At 34.9% G+C, this 19650-nt stretch overlaps 1 protein-coding gene across 3 annotated transcripts in view; it reads right to left on the reverse strand.

Moving 5' to 3' along the window:
* Positions 1 to 19650, reverse strand: part of LOC138701422 (PC-esterase domain-containing protein 1A-like) — a 166834-nt gene that overhangs the window by 83025 nt on the left and 64159 nt on the right. For all 3 annotated transcript variants that reach the window (XR_011332551.1, XM_069828290.1, XM_069828288.1), the window contains exons 7-8: positions 15835 to 15962; positions 7347 to 7420 (exon numbers count right to left, since the gene is read on the reverse strand). Coding sequence is in view for 2 of the 3 variants with exons in the window: in XM_069828290.1 (XP_069684391.1) it covers positions 7347 to 7420; positions 15835 to 15962 (202 nt within the window). In the remaining variant the exon portion in view is untranslated. The remainder of the gene's footprint in view (positions 1 to 7346; positions 7421 to 15834; positions 15963 to 19650) is intronic.

Here is a 19650-nt window from a genome sequence, read left to right on the forward strand (position 1 = left end):
AGAAATTAAAATAATCACTATAGTATATTAAGCAATTTTTGTGAAACTATCAAAGGCTGTTTTCTTGTAGATCTCTTTCGAAAAATTTCACTGCTTTACTCCCTCCAAGCCATCAACACTGGATGCCATGACAGACGCTATCTGAATCCATTCTCATGGAAACCATATCTTACTGTTTGCTGATCTGTTCTACAGCGTTGCACACAATATATTGCTGCTACTTGTAACTTTGAAGGTTTGTGACATAAAAAAGTGCATTCTTTCTGTTATGTGTGTTCTAGTTATTAACATTCAAAGAGTGTAAACATTATTTTGGGACACTCTATAGATTTAATGTGCCACTTTTGCGCGTAGTGGTGAATGGTGTATATGCAAAACACTCTTACTGTCTGTCCAAGTGGTTATGTCACATCCCGGTTTCGCCCTCCCATTTCTGCTGGCTCCTCTGTAAAGGCTAGTGGCTGAGCTATTAGGCTCTAGCCTGAAAATATTATCTGAACGAAATTGGAAGTCTACATAATATTATACAACTGTTTAAAATCATTTAAGGAACAGAACCCCATTAAGTAAATAACTGTCACGTGATTTCCCCCGTTTCGATGACCCTGCGACATAAACACTTGGACGGACAGTAGTTAGCATCATGGCAGCAAGTTGAGGGAACAGCGATCATCTGCAATGTGTATTGTGTTTTGAACTGTGCACAAATTTATATGAATATAAAACTACTTATTTCGTGCTTTCTTTTAATTTGTTATTTTACGACTCTTTATCAACTGCTATGGTTATCTAGCATCTGAGTGAGATGAAGGCAATAATGCCACCGAAATGAGTCCAGGATCCAGCATTTCCTCTTAATGGGTTGAAGGAAAATCCCAGAAAAAACCTCAACCAGGTAACTTGTCCCAACAAGGATTTAAACCTGAGCTCACTGCTTTCATAATCAGCTCTGCTAACTGTTGCTTCACAGCAGTAAACTATTTCGTGTTAATAAGTGGAAAAATTAAAGAGAGAGAGGAGGGGGGGATATGACACTAGTACTGTTTATTGTTTATAAGATACATGGGGCACATACATACCAAAAGAAACCACTAGAAGCATCTGAAATGTGGATATGGAGAAGAATGGAGTGTGAAATGGACAGACAAAATAAGAACTGAAGCTGTGCTAGAAAGAGTGGGTGAAGAAAATATGGTAGTAATACTGAAACTGATCAGGAAGAGGAAAAGAAATTGGCTGGATCGTTGGCTAAGAAGAAACTGCCCACTGAGGATGCACTGAAAAGAATGGTGAAAAGGAGAAAGATTGGGACAGGGAAGATATCAGATGATAGGTAACACTGTAATTATTGTAATGTTATCACATATTATATATCACTGCCACCGGGTGTATACCAAATTGTAGTGCTAATAAATAAATAAATACATACTGTGGAACGGTCTAGAGTCGACCTGGGGGTCTAGATTCGACCACTGTGTACACTTTCTAATTTCACGTGTTTATTACAGTAAAATTGCCTACTAGCCGCCACTGCTTGCTTAGAGCTGACTGATAATACTTTCCCTTTCAATCTCGCATGGTAGTGCCAAACGTATTGTGCGTCTTTGATTATGTAAAGTTCATTGTTGCCAATAGCAAAAATAGTAACAAAAAATACTCTAACTTTTAACAATTTAGCCTTGTTTAACTGTAATGCAATACAAATTAACTGTATTTCTGTAATCAAAATTTTAAGCTTAACAACATATTAAAACAAAAAATATTTTTCCATATTATTGAGAGGTGTCAGAAGTTGAAGTTGTATTCCAGTACAGAGTCGACCATGCAGGCCTGTGGAATTAATCCATTCCAGCCACAAAGAGTCCTTAATAAACTAACCACAATCTGGTTTGACAGAGTCTCCAGAATCTCAGTCCACACAGGCACTGGTGGGAGAAGCGGTCATAAAAGTGCTCCAGGGCATGAGATATGAAAAATAATTAGCTGCCAAGAAAAGGAAAAGGAAAACTGAAATTGAACCAGGAAAAAGTATTGTATCAGTAGGCCTACTGAAGGCGGAACATCTCAGTCAAATGAAGAAATCTCTCATCCTGTCAACTGAGGAGACCAGAAAAAGAGAAGCCAAGAAAACCACCAAGAAAAGAAAACAGAGAGGATACCAGGAGTCCAGTGATAGTGATGAAGACAGACGACATTCCACTGAAGATTCGTCAGATAAGTGGGTTGAAGAGGAAGATAACAATGATAATGACAATTTCGATTACCCTAAATCAGGGGATCAGCTTTTAGTGAAGTTCCCAACTAAAAAACAATTAAATTTTATGTCGGTTGCATTGAGGAACTGGTTCCAGGAGAAGGACTTGAACTTCGTTTTGTTAGAAATTATGGTGGATTCCAGTTCAAATATCCTGAGGTGGAGGATGTGAGTCTTATTGACTATGTTCAGATAGAAAGAAAACTAAGTGCTCCTGTTCCTATGGACAAAAAGGAATTCGTAAAATTTGGTGTTGATTTTCAGGGTTATGATATTAATTAGGAGATGGAAACTGTATTTTCTGTATTTTTCAGGGCTATTTTATTAATTAGTACATACATTAATAATGTGATAATGTTGTGTGTAGTTTGACGTAATTTTATGTCTGCTAATTAATTAAATATTTTCTTTTAAATTTATGAGCCTTAACCGATTTAATGTATGCACATTAAAATAACTGTTTAAAATTCGCATTTTCCTATCCCACATAACTTAAAAATAAAAAATAATAAAGTAAATAATAATAAAAGCATCCAAAAGGAGGTCGATATCGACCGGAATGAGAGCAAACGTTCATTTACATGTATTTTTAATATGGTGGTCGACTTAACACCATGTACAGGGTTGAGTCGACCGGCGTTTAAAATTTGTTTTCTTCAGTGACCGTGGAAGTTCATAAAATGAAAATAATAGAAAACAATCCCTGAGTTGTGCGCTATAACATACCATTTTCAGTGAAATACTAGATAGCATTGTCTGTGAAGTAGTGTTAAAAGTACGAAAAAAAGCGGTCAACTCTAGACGGTTTGACCATACATACATACATACATACATACATACATACATACATACATACATACATACATACATACATACATACATACATTAACATATATGGATCATATGTAGAAACTAAGAGGAAGGTAGAAAATATGAAAGATTGGAGAATGCTGTGCTTGCAGTGAAAAATCTGTTCTTTGGCAGAAAACTCTGAATGAATGAATGAATGAATGAATGAATGAATGAATGAATAAATATAACCATGCCAGAGGACTTCACAGGAGGATGGGGATTTATATGTGAACAAATGGACAAAATAATTACAAATGTGCTTACATTTAAAGAGCAAATGCACAAAAAGTTGCAGCCATAACATTTTATAAACTTTACAGCATTATAATGGATTATTTAGAAATTTTTCAAGGTGTGAGACATAATTTTTAGATGCATAGTTGTCTCTTTACTCACTATTACATAGTATGTGAAGCAGTGGCATAGCATGAAATTTTGAGCAGGGGAAGCTAACTCAAGTTGTCTTTCATGTATGAGCAAACGTATTGCAAAAATATAGTCTTAAAATAAATGATTGTCAAGTCAGCAGTCCAAAGATTGGTTCGAACCTCATAAATTAACACCAATATGGCATCACCTCAAATGGTAGTAAAATTTGATTTCATGGTTTACACATAGGTTATCTCTAACAAACAGACAGGTATACATATAATTTAACATTAGCTCACTCCCTGTCATATTTAGAGAAATCACAATATTAACAGTCTATAGATACAGAATTAGTATAATTACTCCAATCAACGTTAAAATCTTTATCAGAAAATTATTTTTGACTACATAATTAGTGTCAGGAACAGTTACTTCACTCATTATTATTTATTATATCAGCCACAGTGCACACTAACACTACAACTGAACACAACTCACGAAAGGGATAACTTGGAAACTAAATTCTTTTCAATGCCAAAGCTAGCTTCTTGCAAGCCTTGCGACCAGAGTAGTTTAGTTACAAAGGGATGAAAAATCTGCAGGGTGGGTTCAGTGAGATAGTATAAAGTATAGTATAGTATAGAGATGCTTGCCTCCACTTCTCATCTCCAGGAATTCGGCACACTGGGCCAGAGCATATACACGAAACCAACACACAGACCTATACCTGAACGAATTCAGTCACCATTACCCGACACAGAAATGAATGGTCCTGTCGACTCTTCTGCACAGGGTGAGGGGGATTTCGTAACAAAAGAGTCTCTCTTCAGAGATTCGACACCTATGCAAGACATCCCACCAGAACAACTTGGCAACTTGCATTTCTGGATTCGCCCATATGTGCTATATGCCCTGCCCATCTCAAACATCTGGATTTAATGTTCCTAATTATGTCAGGTGAAGAATACAATGCGTGCAGTTCTGTGTTGTGTAACTTTCTCCATTCTCCTGTAACTTCATCCCTCTTAGCCCCGAATATTTTCCTAAGCACCTTATTCTCAAACACCCTTAACCTATGTTCCTCTCTCAAAGTGAGAGTCCAAGTTTCACAACCATAAAGAACAACTGGTAATATAACTGTTTTATAAATTCTAACTTTCATATTTTTTGACAGTCTGTACATAGCCACAAGATAGATTTTGAATTTTGATGCCACCACTGTCTTGGACAAGGCATCAGGTTATTGGGACCTGGTTGTTAAGAAAGCAGTCGAAATCCAACTACCTAGATGGAAATAATTTCAACAGAGATGGGGACCTATAGCTGAGTACAGTGTGGAAACCTGTAATCAACAAGCTTCGGACAACTAGAACATGGCAGGCCCACAGCAGGAAGTCCTACTAACTGCTTTTATACCGGCTAGATAGCACTTCATTTCCTGAAGAAGATGGCAAAGCTAGTCATCGAAAGCTTGGAACTAACAATCCAATTCACTTGGCTGAGAATTCGAGAAGAATTATTTCATGATTAGTCTGATTTCTACACTTCATTAAACTAGACAGAATTGTACTCTTATATACATTTAAGTTTACCACAATGATGAAACAAAAGAATCTCAATAATATGACATTAACAAAGAGGTTGTAATTACAGAGAGGTTCCAAAGATTTTACCACAGTCTACTATATACAGTCACGAAGCTTGGGATGATTTTTTGCAATTCTCGCGATAGTTGCTAGCCGCTTGGAGTGCTGTGAGTACTAGGAACAATAGACTGTGCCACAGCCATCGTGATCTAATACAGGCCGTAAGGCAGACCATGTAACTCGCTTAACCCAATCACTAAGAGCGGCGTTTCAACCATATAAATTAGTTGGAATGCATAAACAGTAACATATGTTTCTCTAAAATGTAGTGTAATTCCATTAATACAATTTAAAACAATGATTATGAGACATTTCAGACATAATTGACTTGCGAGTTAAGGTGTATTATTATTTATGGTGTGAAAATTACGTTGTTCGTATGTGTAATATCTGCCTTTATTTTGATTAAATATTGAGAAATTCTTGTACATTCATTTATGCACGATTCAATAATTTTCAATTGCACCACACAGATATTTAGATATGTTGAAATTACAGGTTATGTTTACTGTACCAATTGCCCCTTTCTGTCTAAATTTAGTGATCTCCAATGCCTTGCCATTCATATGAAAATTATAGGTTATGTTTACTATATTTAACTTATATTCCTAAATTCGCAATTATACATTATAATTAAGCATAATGTCATGTATGATACCCCGGACATTCAATATATCTGTATTTTAATACTACAATTGAGTACTGAATTATTGTATTTATCTACTACTTAAGAGACGAAGTAACAATTACACTAACTTCATAGGAGTGGTATGGTAAATATTTTGTCTAAAATTAAGGAAGGTAAAAAAGGTAAAGGTAAAGGTATCCCCGTAACATGCCATGAAGGCACTTGGGGGGCATGGAGGTAGAGCCCCATGCTTTCCATGACCTTGGCACTAGAATGAGGTGGTGTGGTCGGCACCACACTCTGATCGCCTTTTACCCCCGGGAAAGACCCGGTACTCAATTTTATAGCAGGCTGAGTGAACCTCGGGGCCGTTCTGAAAGTTTGGCAACGAGAAAAAATCCTGTCACCACCTGGGATCGAACCCCGGACCTTCCAGTCCGTAGCCAGCTGCTCTACCAACTGAGCTACCCGGCCGCCCAAATTAGGAAGGTAGATGTGCTAAATTGAAATCACAATATAAATTATTTTTTATTAAACCTCAAAATAGCTTCCATTCTAAACTTAAAATGTTGACGCGAACAGATTATGTTAACATGTAAAATTCTCTTCACATTAAAATAACACAGTTTTGTAATTATTTCTGCAACATATAATGCAACAAGAAGTAAACGGAACTTATGTACACAATACACTAAATAAAGCTTAGCAATGATACGCATATATAATATTTCACTGAGCACATACACTGAAATAGAAAACCCGAACTAACATTACGGCCTGGTCTAGATCGAAAAGGCATTGACTGTGCCGTATTTCGCATTTTTGTAAAAAGCTATGTAAACTGTGAAATGTTCGTTATCAGTTGTAATAACTGTAAATGGCTAAAATACAATAATTTGAATAATAATATGGGACAAGGAGACGTTTGTAGTATTATAAATGTAAGAAAAATAGGTTAGAGTTATCCTTCTTCCAAAAGATCCAGGAAGGTGAGTTTATAGAATATAATATATATTTTATGAAAATAATATATAAACCTTATGTATTTCATATTTCAATAGTGGAAGGAAGATGTTAATTTTTTCAAAAGAACATGATATCGAAAGTACAATACATTTTATCGTCTGCTAGAGAAAGAGTCTGTGATGAGGCGATTGTAGCATCCTGGTGTTTAGCAACTATCTATGTTTGCATATTTAGTAAGTATTGAGCTTCGAGACTGTATATAGTAGACTGTGCTACTATACTGCTCACAATCGCGTAAAATACAATAAATTTCCTTCCAAATTCTTTTATCCGTATATATAGTGCTTTCACTAGGCGTGCACAGAGCAGCGGGAATGATATAACTTTCAAGGCATTCCAGTTTCAGTATGGAGCTTTGTATATTTAGCATGCTTCATTAAAAGGTTGTATGGTACTTGTTTAAATTTTATAGCTGGCAAATTTCAAATGTATGTTTTGTCATGAAAGAGTTACTTTCGCACGTATTTCATAATACTACTATGGACTGAGTCTTAGAGTGTTGTTAGGCATTTCAGCTCTAATAAAAGTATTAAGATATTTTTTCTCCATAAGTAATGTACTTAAAACTTACCAATATGTGTAAGAAGAAGATTTGTCATGTGTCGAACAGGTGCAGGGAGCCAATGAATGCCATCTCCTGCTCTCCTAAATGTAAACAAATAATAAGTTAAGCAAATTAACAAATAAACGAACGAACAAACAAATCTAATACATAAAATTGAAAGAGGGGAAGGGAGAGGAACGAAGGAAGGGCGAGAGAGGGAAAGGGGGAGGGAGGGAGGGAGGGAGAGAGAGAGCCTTAAGTTTGCACGTTTAGCCTTCCCTTCACAGCCAGGAGAAAAACATAGGCTACATTAAAATTGGACGAATGGACGTTAAATTATTTTTAAAAATATAATGAAATACAATCAAATTATTTTTAAAAATATAATGAAATACAATCAGACATGCATGTAAGGTATAATATTAAAATAGTCTCTTCTATAGTCAATTGTTTATTTCTATAATATTGAACATTGACTTTAATGGGGCTGTGGAAAAAAGGACACAAAATATAATAACATAGTTGATACATTATGAAAGGCAAAATCTAGAAAATTCATACAATAGTACTATTGAAGACTCTAATCTTGGAACCTGATGGAATGCGACGCGACCCTACAGTTCGCGATAATGATCCCTATTAGTAATGCTAGCCTGCTACCAGTTGTCTAAAAATTGTGTTCTGTTCCTACCTCACAGTGGAAGCTGTTGAGCAAGTCATGCCAGCATCACATTCAGGTGCAGTGTCACTTTTTCACTACTCCTACTACCATCACAGTCATTAATATTACTAATGTTATCATAAGCCCCCTTAAATTTATAATAATTAGGCTTGTAATGTTGGGGTTCGATAGGGTGCATTACGGTGGTTTCAAGTTGACTATCTGTTCACCATCAGTACTGTTCTCTAGCATGCATAAACAGTGTACCTGCTGAGTACTCCGTTCATCAGTCACTACCGTAGCATGCTTAAACAGTGTACGTGCTGAATAATAATGCCGAAAGTTGAAGGTTCTCAGGCGCATATTTTTGCAGCGGAATTTGGTGAGAGTTTTGAAGTGAATGATGGGAACATTACATGTAAATTATGTAATACAAACATACGAGGTGACAAGCAATGTTATATACAGAGCCATTGTAGCACAAGAAAATAAAGGAGGAAACTCAAACCCACGAATAATTCTATGATAATTCTTCTGCACATAACGAAAGGTACGTAAAAATATATCTTTGTAATGCTATGTAGCGTATATTTACTGTTAGATCTGTCTAGATTTGTTTATATGCACCTTGTAATTCATGTAATCGATCACAGAACCAAGTCAGTGTCCTCGTATTAGCTCATGTCCCTGGCTATGTACCATACTGCAGTCAACTTGTATAATTCATCCGCCACATTACAAGCTTACCACATATATGATTGGAGTCCATGGTTTTCACAGTATCCTATTATTCTTCTATATTTTCAATGTGTCTAAAGAATTCTTCTCAGTTCGTGTGGACACTTACACTCTCAATTTGCCAACATTTTCGAAATATCATATTGCTATTCACCCTGGTCTCTTCTATATAAAAAAACTGGTTGTCCCTTGCTCTGGAATTCATTTATTTGCACCGAATACTTGTACCTCGAGCTCCTGTCTACGATGGGTGAAATTATTTTCATAACGTCTTGTAATATTGAACACGTGCAATGATGATACATAAGCCTCAGTACGTTATCTGTTGTTCTTGATTCTCCGTTTCACTCCACTACTTCACCCCACAAATTCCAAGATTAGAGTCTTCAACAGTAGTTATTATTAGAGAGTGGAATTTAGGCAAAAACCTATTTTTTTCCTTGATACATACAGGCTTTAGATTTAATATTTACATTTTTCATGGAAATATAGGTATAAATAAAGGGGTTTTATAGTGCCTAAAAATGCCTATTTCGACGTTAGTGCCTTTTTTTAAGTTTTCTAATTTTTTGCATCATTTTTCGTAACTGTTTGCTGTTTTTCTTAACATTCTGTACCGTTTACATTCCAAGATGGATAACAACTCCTTCCTAGCAGTGAACAACACAATAGAGAACTACCTCCGGGCCACCCCTTCTCATTCTTACAATCTTTCAATCCTAAAATTCCAACTTTCAGTCAGCCTGGGTGGTGTAGTCAGTATAGCGCTGGCCTTGTGCCCGAGGTTGTGGGTTCGATCCCGGCCCAGGTCAATGGCATTTAAGTGTGCTTAAATGTGACAGGCTTATGTCAGTAGATTTACTGGCATGTAAAAGGACTCCTGTGGGACAAATTATTATTATTATTATTATTATTATTATTATTATTACAGCTTCCTCTGTCTGTCAGCAATTTAACACAAACTCACTGGGTTGTACTCAAATAAGCATTCTCTTACATTCCAAGACATATAACAACTCCTTCCTTTTTTCTCACCATTTGTAAGTACAGCATTGAGCGACACAATAGCCACAATAGGTGCTGATCATCTACTGTGAAGCAAACTATGGAAATGTGATTGGTGAATGAAAAACACTCTTATATTAGTGAAATTCTTTAACAAAAAAGCCTATTTGTTATTTTATAGAGCCTAAATAAAAGAGTTTAAGAGCCTATTTTAAGCGCCTAAAATGCTACTTTTTAGGACCTAAAATTCCACTCTCTAGTTATTATACAATCCAGGACGATATTACGAATTTCTCAATACATTTGTAGACAATGAGCAGGCTGTGTTTTATCCAACTGAATTCTTGAATTCTTTGAAACTACAAGGTATGCCACCACATAATTTAATACTTATAGGTATTGTCACAAATCTAAAATGATGAAAACATTTCGTGAAAGCATAGATACGAGTTCTTTACTTTATGCTCATGTTACCGAATTCACCGGATGATGATGTCACCAGTAACACGTGCACATTGAAAAAGTAACAGTACAGTGACTACTAAATATAATGGACACTATTCTGGTTTACAGTTTTAATCATATGCAATATCACACTGCAGACCTAACAATACATACATTTACCTACACCAAAAATTAATTGTCCTCTATTTCTTCCATAACTGACATGTCTTATGTTGTTCTCTCATGTTCTATATCTTCTTCACTGCTTTTCATTCTATTGTCTTCAATTATGAATCTTTCAATTCTTTCATCTACAATACTGTCTTTCTCATAATAATGCTGTTCATTTTTTTTTTCAATGTGACTGCATACATCTTCCCATTCTTTCTGGCCAACTTGCTGAAACCTTTGCCGACATAGATCTTTGACGTCTTTTCTTTTAAGTGACACATTTCTATTACCAACCTACTGTTTGACATCTTCCCAAATTAATTGAATGGAATTCAAGTCTGGATAGTAAACTGAAAGTCTTATAGCTCAATGATTATTTTCAGCTAATATCCGTTCAATCAAATATGTTTTTTATGCTAGTTTATCCATTTTAATTAAATCATGTAATTTTGTTTCAGTGCTATTTTCATTGAATGGAATGTGATGTCTTGTTAACCAGGCTTTCATGTCATTTTTAAGGTGTTTGATGTTGGGGGATTTTCTATTTGGGTGTTATCATATGACGCATTGTCAACAACTAGGATGCCATTAGGAGATAAATTAGGTACGTATTAACATGTTACAGAGCCATTTAGTGTAATTTTCATTTGTTTAGATGACATCTATACATAAGGAGAGCATTTGGTATAAAACTTTGCTTTCCACCTGCATGGATGATTATAAGACGCTATGGGTGCCATCAATTCAATGGTATGGTACTATCATCAGTCCAACCTTTGGGGACGGTATGACTACTGTAGGTTTCATCTATGTATATTACTAGCTGTCCTTCAGCCTTGTACCTTCGAAGACATGTCAGGTACTTCTCATGTTGTGAACGAATTTCATATCATTCAATCAGAATACCTTGATTTGATCTTGTTTTTTCCATTTGAAACCTAAGCTCTTAGTAATTCTATGAAGACTCATAGCACTTCCTATAATTTAATTATTAATTAAATTGAAATTAATATCTTTCTTTAGCTTCTCCTTTAGTCTTGCTATCGCCAGTATAGACTTTTCTGTTTATGTAAATCCATTGTCGGATGTCTGCTGTTTACGAAGAACACAGCTTGTCATGTTTGCGTGTACTGGAATGACACAAGAGATTCCGAGAGGGACGCGTGACACTGCAAGATGATGCTCGCCTAGGACAGGCTCATCGTGCCATCATTTCTGCTGTTATTGCTGAGGTTGATGGTCTTATATGGGGAAATCGACAGATCACTGTAAAAGAACTTCATTGTTTGGTGGGAATAAGTCACGGTTCTGTACACATCATTGCGACAAAGCATCTGCATTACCGAAAAATCTGCGTGCAATGGGTTCCACATCAGTTGACAGAGGAACAAAAAACAAACAGAATGGCTGCTTCACTGGGTCACTTGCATTGATACCACGAGGAACAGTATGCATTTCTGTCCCATATTGTCACTGGAGATTAATCGTGGTGTCACCATTTTGAACCAGAGAGCAAATGGCAGAGCCAACAATGGAAAAACATGGATTCTCCTCAACTAAAAAAGTCCAAAGCAATACACACAAGTTCCAGTAAAGTCATGCTGACATTCTTCTTTGATTCTACGGGTCCTCTGCATGTTGAATTTCTTGAGCATGAGGACACAATCAATGCATGCATTATGAAGAAACTTTACAGAAACTGAGACGTGTCATTAAGTCAAAATGCCCTGGAATGCTATCAAATGGCGTTATCCTTCTTCATGACAATGCCCACCCACATACTGCCCAACTCCGTGAGGAATACAATTCAGAGATTTAGTTGGGAAATGTTTCAACACCTTCCCTCTACAGCCCAGATCTCTCCCCATGCGATTTTTTCACATTTTTGGAGAGTTGAAGAAAGACATCCGTGGACTTCGTTTTGCATTGGACGAAGACGTGTGTGAGTGGGTAAAGAACTGGTTCAGTAGACAGCCCACAAGCTTTTTCAAGAATGGGATTGATCATCTTGTCTCGTAGTCGGATAAATGTTTTGGAGATTACTTTTGAGGTAATAAATGTTCTATTATATTTTTGGCATCTGACCCATTTTCATTTGACTGCCTCCTCATATATATAATTAATGTGTTCTGAAATTGTGATATGTCATTAAAGTAAATTCAGAATGAATACAAGTTTCTGTAATGAATTCCTGTGAAGTAAATCGAAAAAAAGTTGATTAGCTTATCGCCTATAACTAGGAATAGGACCCGAAATAAATATCTTAACAACCAACAATTTTATCGTGTCTAAATTTGTTTCTTATGAGTCACTTAGTGATGAAAGATACGATGATTATATGGGAACTGGACATGCTTTAAGACGATTTCTTGGTCACTAAAACAAATTCTTAAACAGTTAAGATAAAAAGTACTCCTTGTATTATAGACTCACTTATGATATTTTGCCAGACTGTACGTCTTGGTTTTCCCTTTCCATTAGCTAAAAAAAAAGTTTTAAAAAGTGGTGCTTAAGATGTTCTGCCGATCACCCATCGATATGTAGGCATTGTCTACATGAATCTCTTACTGTACTGATTCAATCTTTTTTTTTTTTTTTTAAGAAATTTCTTTCTTATTAAATTAATGCTTGTGTGAGACTTCTGCTTTTCGAGACTTCTTGTTCATAGAGAACAAATTAATGATCTTAACTTGAAAATTAGGTTTTCTTCTGCATGGTGTTGATGTTTTGGTAAAAAATGAACATTTTCTGATCAGTTTGCACACTGATTATGAAAATGAAATTTGTCTCGGCATTATCATGTCAGGATTTTTCACAATTCACATGTGGACTTTCACTTAAAATACAGATCATACATGAAACTACCAATAAAACCTAAGAATTTGAAAGAATGATTAGCTTCAATTTATAGCAACCTTGACTAAAACACTACTTAGTAATACTGGATCAGTCAGTCAGTGTACATATCTCATGGTGATGAATAAGTGGATCATGAGCAAAAAAAAAAAAATAAATAAATAAATAAAAAAAAAAATAAACCATCACAGTGAGAAGTAATAATGTCGAACTCAATAAATCATGTGCAAGTGCAAAAGAAGCGTGTCCAAGTATTGCTGGTTGCTTTAGTAGGTAGAAACCCGTATCATGGAAGATAAAAGAGAGATAAGTACCAACCATGGTGCTGTTCAGAAACAAGTATCTGAGAATGATTACGAACATTTTCCAGTCTACTAGTCAAAGGATCAGCGGTTAGACCAGTGGCGTAGCGTCAATGTAAGCTAAAAAGCTCAGCTTCCCCAGTTAATAACTCCATAATAAACTGCAGTTCATGAACAAAATTATTTATTAATTTTAATACAATTTATAAGTACATCTTAAATGTTGTGATGCGGCAGTTCAGGATGATTTATGATACAGCAGTAAACATGAAGCCTGCACACACTAGCTTCCAATCCCCTCCACAAACTCGTTCCTTTCAAGCATTCTTCTGTGTAACGCACCCCGCAGATTTTCCATCCCTTTCTAACTAAACTACCCTGGTCGCAAGGCTCGCAAGAAGCTAGCTTTAGCATTGGAAAGAATTAGCTTCCGAGTTATCTCTTTCGTGAGTTGTGTTCAGTTGAAGTGTTAGTGTGCACTGTGGCTGATATAATAAATAATGAGTGAAATAACAGTTCCTGACACCAATTTATGTAGTCAAAAATAATCTTCTGATAAAGATTTTAATGTTGATTTTTTTACTTAGTAATTTAACGACGCTGTATCAACTACGAGGTTATTTAGCGTCGATGGGATTGGTGATAGCAAGATGGTATTTGGCGAGATGAGGCCCGAGGATTCGCCATAGACTACCTGACATTTGCCTTACATTGGGGAAAACCTCGGAAGAAACCCAACCAGGTAATCAGCCCAAGCAGGAATCGAACCCGCGCCCGAACAAAACTCCGGATCGGCAGGCGCCGTAGCCGACAGAGCTACGCCAGTGGCTTTTAACGTTGATTGATGTAATTTTACTAACACTGTATCTATTGACCGTTAATATTGTGGTTTTTGTAAATATGACAGGGAGTGAGCTAATGTTAAATTATACGTATTGTATATGTCTATAGAGATATGTGTAAACCATCAAATTATATTTTACTATGTACCATTTGAGGTGATGCCTTATTGGTGTTACTTATGAGGTTCCAACCAATCTTCGGACTGCTGACTTGACATCGACTACTATTTATTTTAAGACGCAATACATTTCCTCGTACATGAAAGACAACTTGAGTTAGCTTCCCCTGCTCAAAAGTTCATGCTACGCCACTGGGTTAGACAAACTTAAAATTTATGAAATGAGTGGTTAACTGTTAAAAAAATAGATTGGGATGTTCAATATGTAGATCTGTAGGTACATTAGGGCCTGAAAAAAGAAAAAAGACGTTTAAAACTGAGTAGTGAATTGTGGGACAATACAGTCAAAGAGTACAGTGCCAGAGAGAATTTTTCTCTGTTCCATTGTTCCATCAAAATATGACGCAGAATTTCTGCACTGAAATATCATATGTACTTTGGTACACCCTAGTATGGCTAGTTTTGTTTTAAGCATACCAAGTAATAATGCTCATATACAAAGAGGGTCTTTCATCTCATGAACAATAATTGGACAGATGTTAGAAACAGGAGCACGACACATTCAATCAAATCAGAGCTGAAAACTGCAGACAGCTTCAATTATTATGCAGACAAAATCTGTCTCAAAATAGGCTACTTTTAATTTAAGCCTAGCTGTAGAAGTGTAGAATGAAGCTGTTTTTCAGTAACTGAACCGAATAATTTGTCAATTTTATATGTAAAATTTTGTCTCCTTAGTCTCCTGTATTTTCCTCAAAAAAAGTTGACAACCCTAATCTAACCTAACTTGCTTGAAATTCTGCGACATGATATTTGTGTATGTAGAGGGCGTGATATAAGACAAGGAATAAAAAAAGAAAAGTATCAACAAACTCCAAGATAATTCTATTCTAGTCTTATTTACTTTTTTTTTTTTTTTGTGGTCTGTAATAAAACTTCAAAACGAAGTAATCCCAATATCAGGCAGTTTGAAATCTCTGTGGAAAGAAGGTCCACATTGATAAAATGACTATAACATAGGCAGGTTTTCCTTACTATAGACCCGAGATCAAATCATAATGAGCCAATAGAGGTTTTCGGGGGATATTATGGTTCTCATTGCATTACACAAGGGGTAGAGGATGCAAGAAAGTAAATACTATTTTGAAATGCCAAGAAAATAACCTGCATCATTTATCTTCCTTATCTCGTTCAATATGGAGTGCAATATTACTCTTCATAAACATTTAACTAATGAAACAATTTAACAGCCTGGTAAAACGAATTACAATCATGTGTTCTTATAGCAATATTGAAATAAGAAAGAATCGTAAAGTTAAACATAGAAGTTAAAATAACTTTCATACAAAATGACATGAAATTGGAGAAATACCTTACCTGTGAAGTTGCATACGCAGATGATGATGGATGTCCACTACATCATATCCATGTGCTACCACCACTTGACGAGAAAACATATTTGCTTCCATTACTTCAAAACGTAGAGTGTGATGCAGAAACTCAACCTACAAAAACAACTCAAATTCAGGCACTAACTAAGGAATTATTTCTGAATTTTCCACTACTCACAAGCGAACACAAAAAAAAAAAAAAAAAAAAAAAAAAAAAAAAAAAAAAAAAAAAAAAAAAAAAAAAAACAGCAAGCAGACATGATATCAAAACAAAAACAAGAATGTGATTATATGTGAAAACCAAAACAAATGTTGCTGTTGCTTCCAATGGTGATGAGGATTTCAGCTTAATACCATTTTTTCTCTGTTTTCTAATAGCTACAATAGAGAGACACTATGTTCTGTACTTTCAATAGTAGTTTAAACCAAATTTAACTTAATTCCCATTAAATTTAATCTATGGTTTAAACACGACCTCATAGTTTCATAATTCTGTTGATGGAAATACATTTCAAAATGTGGCTTCACCTTAAGCCTTCACATCCTGAGATTGAACCACAGTCTAGTACATACAATCACGAAGCCCAATACGTAGGGAATATGCATCCATTGAAAGTTTAACTTGCTAGTTGCTAGCCACTAGGACCACTACTATCACCTCATTACAAACCCCTTCCCTAGCAGACGACAAAATGTATTATACTTCTGTTATCGTGTTCTTTTGGAAAAATTAATACCTTCCTTCCATTATTGAAATATTAAATACCTAAGGTTTATTTATTATTTTCATGTAGTATACACTATAAACTCACCTTGCTGGATCTTTCAGAAGAAGGATAACTCTGGCCTCTTTTTCTTACAATTTATAGCACTACAAACATCTCCTCCTTGTCTCATATTATTATTTCAATTATTGTATTTTAGTCATTAACATTTATTATAATCGATAATGAACATTTCACAGTTTACACAACTTTTCCTTTTCTTCACAATAATGTGAAATACAGCACAGTCTATTGTTCCTAGTACTCCTAGTCGCTAGCAGCTTGGAGCGTGTATCATGAGGTGACCATATTATAGACGCATACTCTAGTTTTTTAAGTTCTTTTGTATTTCTGATTATAAATCCTAATTTTCTATATGCATCAATCACCACATGATTTAAGTGCATTTTAAAACATAGGTTATATGTAAAATAAATACCTAAATCCTTAAATGATTCTACTAATTTCACACCATTAATTTCATACGAATTTTGAGCAATATCTTATTTTTAGAATATGTCATAAAGCAACATTTATTAGGATTTAACAGAAGAAAATTGTCAATACTCCATCTATATAGTCTGTCCGAATCATGTTGTAGATCAAAAGCATCTTGTTGTTTGTCAATGACTTTATACAATTTAACATCATCAGCATATAGTAAACATTTAGAGCGTAAATCCTGTTTACGCAAGTCATTGATATAAAGTAAAAAGGAACAAGGGACCAAGATTGGATCCTTGGGGTACACCAGAAGTTACTGTGAATGCTTTTGATTTTATTTGATTGAATGAAACATAATGCCGCCTGTTTGTAAGATATGATGTTATTTGCTGTAAGTATGAAAAATCAAATCAATCAAAGCACATTATGGAGCATGTCGACTCCATGTGAATTTCACAAAACACTTCCACTCTATTCTGTCTTTTGCTAGTTTCTCCCAGTTGGTAATTCCCATTTCCATGCATTCCTTCTGAATTTCATCTTTTCATGTAATTCGAGGTCTTCCCAGTGGCCTTCTGTTGTTAAAGGTGTTCATATAATTATCATATATATATATATATATATATATATATATTTGTTTTATGCTGCTGCAGTCATCCATACATATAACATGTCCTGCCCAATTTAGTCTTCTGGTCCATATTACATCTAAAATTGACGGTTGATTATAAAGTTTGTGAATATCATTATTATGACGAATTTTCCAGTTATTTTTAAGTGGGTAAAAAATTGGACAAAAAATTTTCCTTAAACACTTTATTTTCAAAAACCATTAATTACTGTTTATCCTTTTTGGTTAAGCTCCATGTTTCCAATCCATATAATAGTACAGGTTGGATTAGTGTTTTGTACAAAATGATTTTTAAATTTCTGGTTAAAAACGGGAAGATAATTTGTGAACAGCATAAAAAGTTTTGTTTGCATTATATAGTTTATTAAGTATTTCATGTTTCCTGTCATTAGAATGTCTATCAAAATAGTGGTGCCTGATCAAATTTTAATTGAGTGTATATATGAGTTTTGTTGGCTAAATTTGAGCAAAATGTATATTTCTAATAAGTCTAGTGACAGCTTTATCAATATCATGAGTAGTTTTTAGTGGAAGGTTTACATCAGTGATATTTTATAATGTATTCACATAGCATTTTCAAACAAAAGAATGCTTTATTAGACTAAAATTACTATCATTATATATTCCAGGTGCGGAGAATACAGTTGTAACACCAGGATAATGATCTGAACCAAGTATATGAATGACAGTTGCTGATGAAGTAGAAAAAGGTTCAATTTTTTTCCAGTTAGAAAATATAAATCATTGGGCATTTTCTGATAATCTGAATAATGAGTTGGTTCTATTGGATGAATATATTCTAGAGAAAATGATATCCCACATTAATCAGAAGACATCCTCTTGGATAAGTTAAATTAGATCCCCACCTAAGGTATTTATTGTTAAAATCCCTACCTAAGAGAAAATGAGATCCCATCAGGTACATAATATCCAGGGAACGGATTTATATGGACTAAAAATATATGAAATATGTAAATATATATGTAGTTATTTTTACCAAAATATGGAATTAAATATGGATTTTTACCAAAATATGGAATTAAATATGGACTTAAAATTATAAAAAAATGACTATGTACGTTAAATATTGGTACATTTTAATCAAACTAAACAAAAAATATAATGGACGTACCTTATCTTCCAATGTAGTTTCAACAAAACACAATTTTTATTGTCTGTTACCATAACAATAGGTTACAAACATTTCTTTCAAGTGCTGAAAAGTGAATCTTCTTCTATTGTCTCTGAGGATAGATTTATACTGACTAAAAGAGCGTTCGACGTCACAAGAAGTAACTGGTACATAATTCAATTTCACAATGTCTGCTGGGGATAAGTCCAAGTTAATCTTCACTGTTGATTCACCACTCATCACAGCAACAACCTTTTGTAGTTCTTCATATCCAGGGTTTTTTGAAAGTACAGTGTCCACCTTAGCTCTTACTGCATCTGCAACTTTACCTCTACCACGATTCAGTTGTTCCACAGTACTATTTATAATTTCAAAACTTTCAGATAGTGAAAGGTGCCTATTTTGGAGACTTTTGAGCGTTTTTATGATGCATGAAAATGTATGCTGAATGTGAGCTAAGTCATTCTTCACACTTATGTCACAGGTAACTGTTTTCGCAGTATCAATTGAGACTGCATCTTCAGAGTCCAATGCAAGGAGAACATTGTTAATAGAGTCTATATGTTCGGCATAATATTCAACTGCTTCTAGCCATGTACCCCATCTAGTTAAAATTGGCTTTGGTGGCAATGGAATTTCAGGGTACATTTCTTTCAACACGTTAACTCTACTGGGAGCTTTGAGAAATACTTTTTTCACTGATGAAATCAACAAATCTACTTTAGGGAAATTGTCTCTGACCACTTCTGCCACACGATGAAATGCATGCGCCACACAAGTAAAATGAGTCAATTTAGGATATACAACAGATAATGCTTGTCCAGCTTTGAC

This window comes from Periplaneta americana, chromosome 6 (assembly GCF_040183065.1).
Source record: "Periplaneta americana isolate PAMFEO1 chromosome 6, P.americana_PAMFEO1_priV1, whole genome shotgun sequence".
In the NCBI taxonomy this organism is placed as follows: domain Eukaryota; kingdom Metazoa; phylum Arthropoda; class Insecta; order Blattodea; family Blattidae; genus Periplaneta; species Periplaneta americana.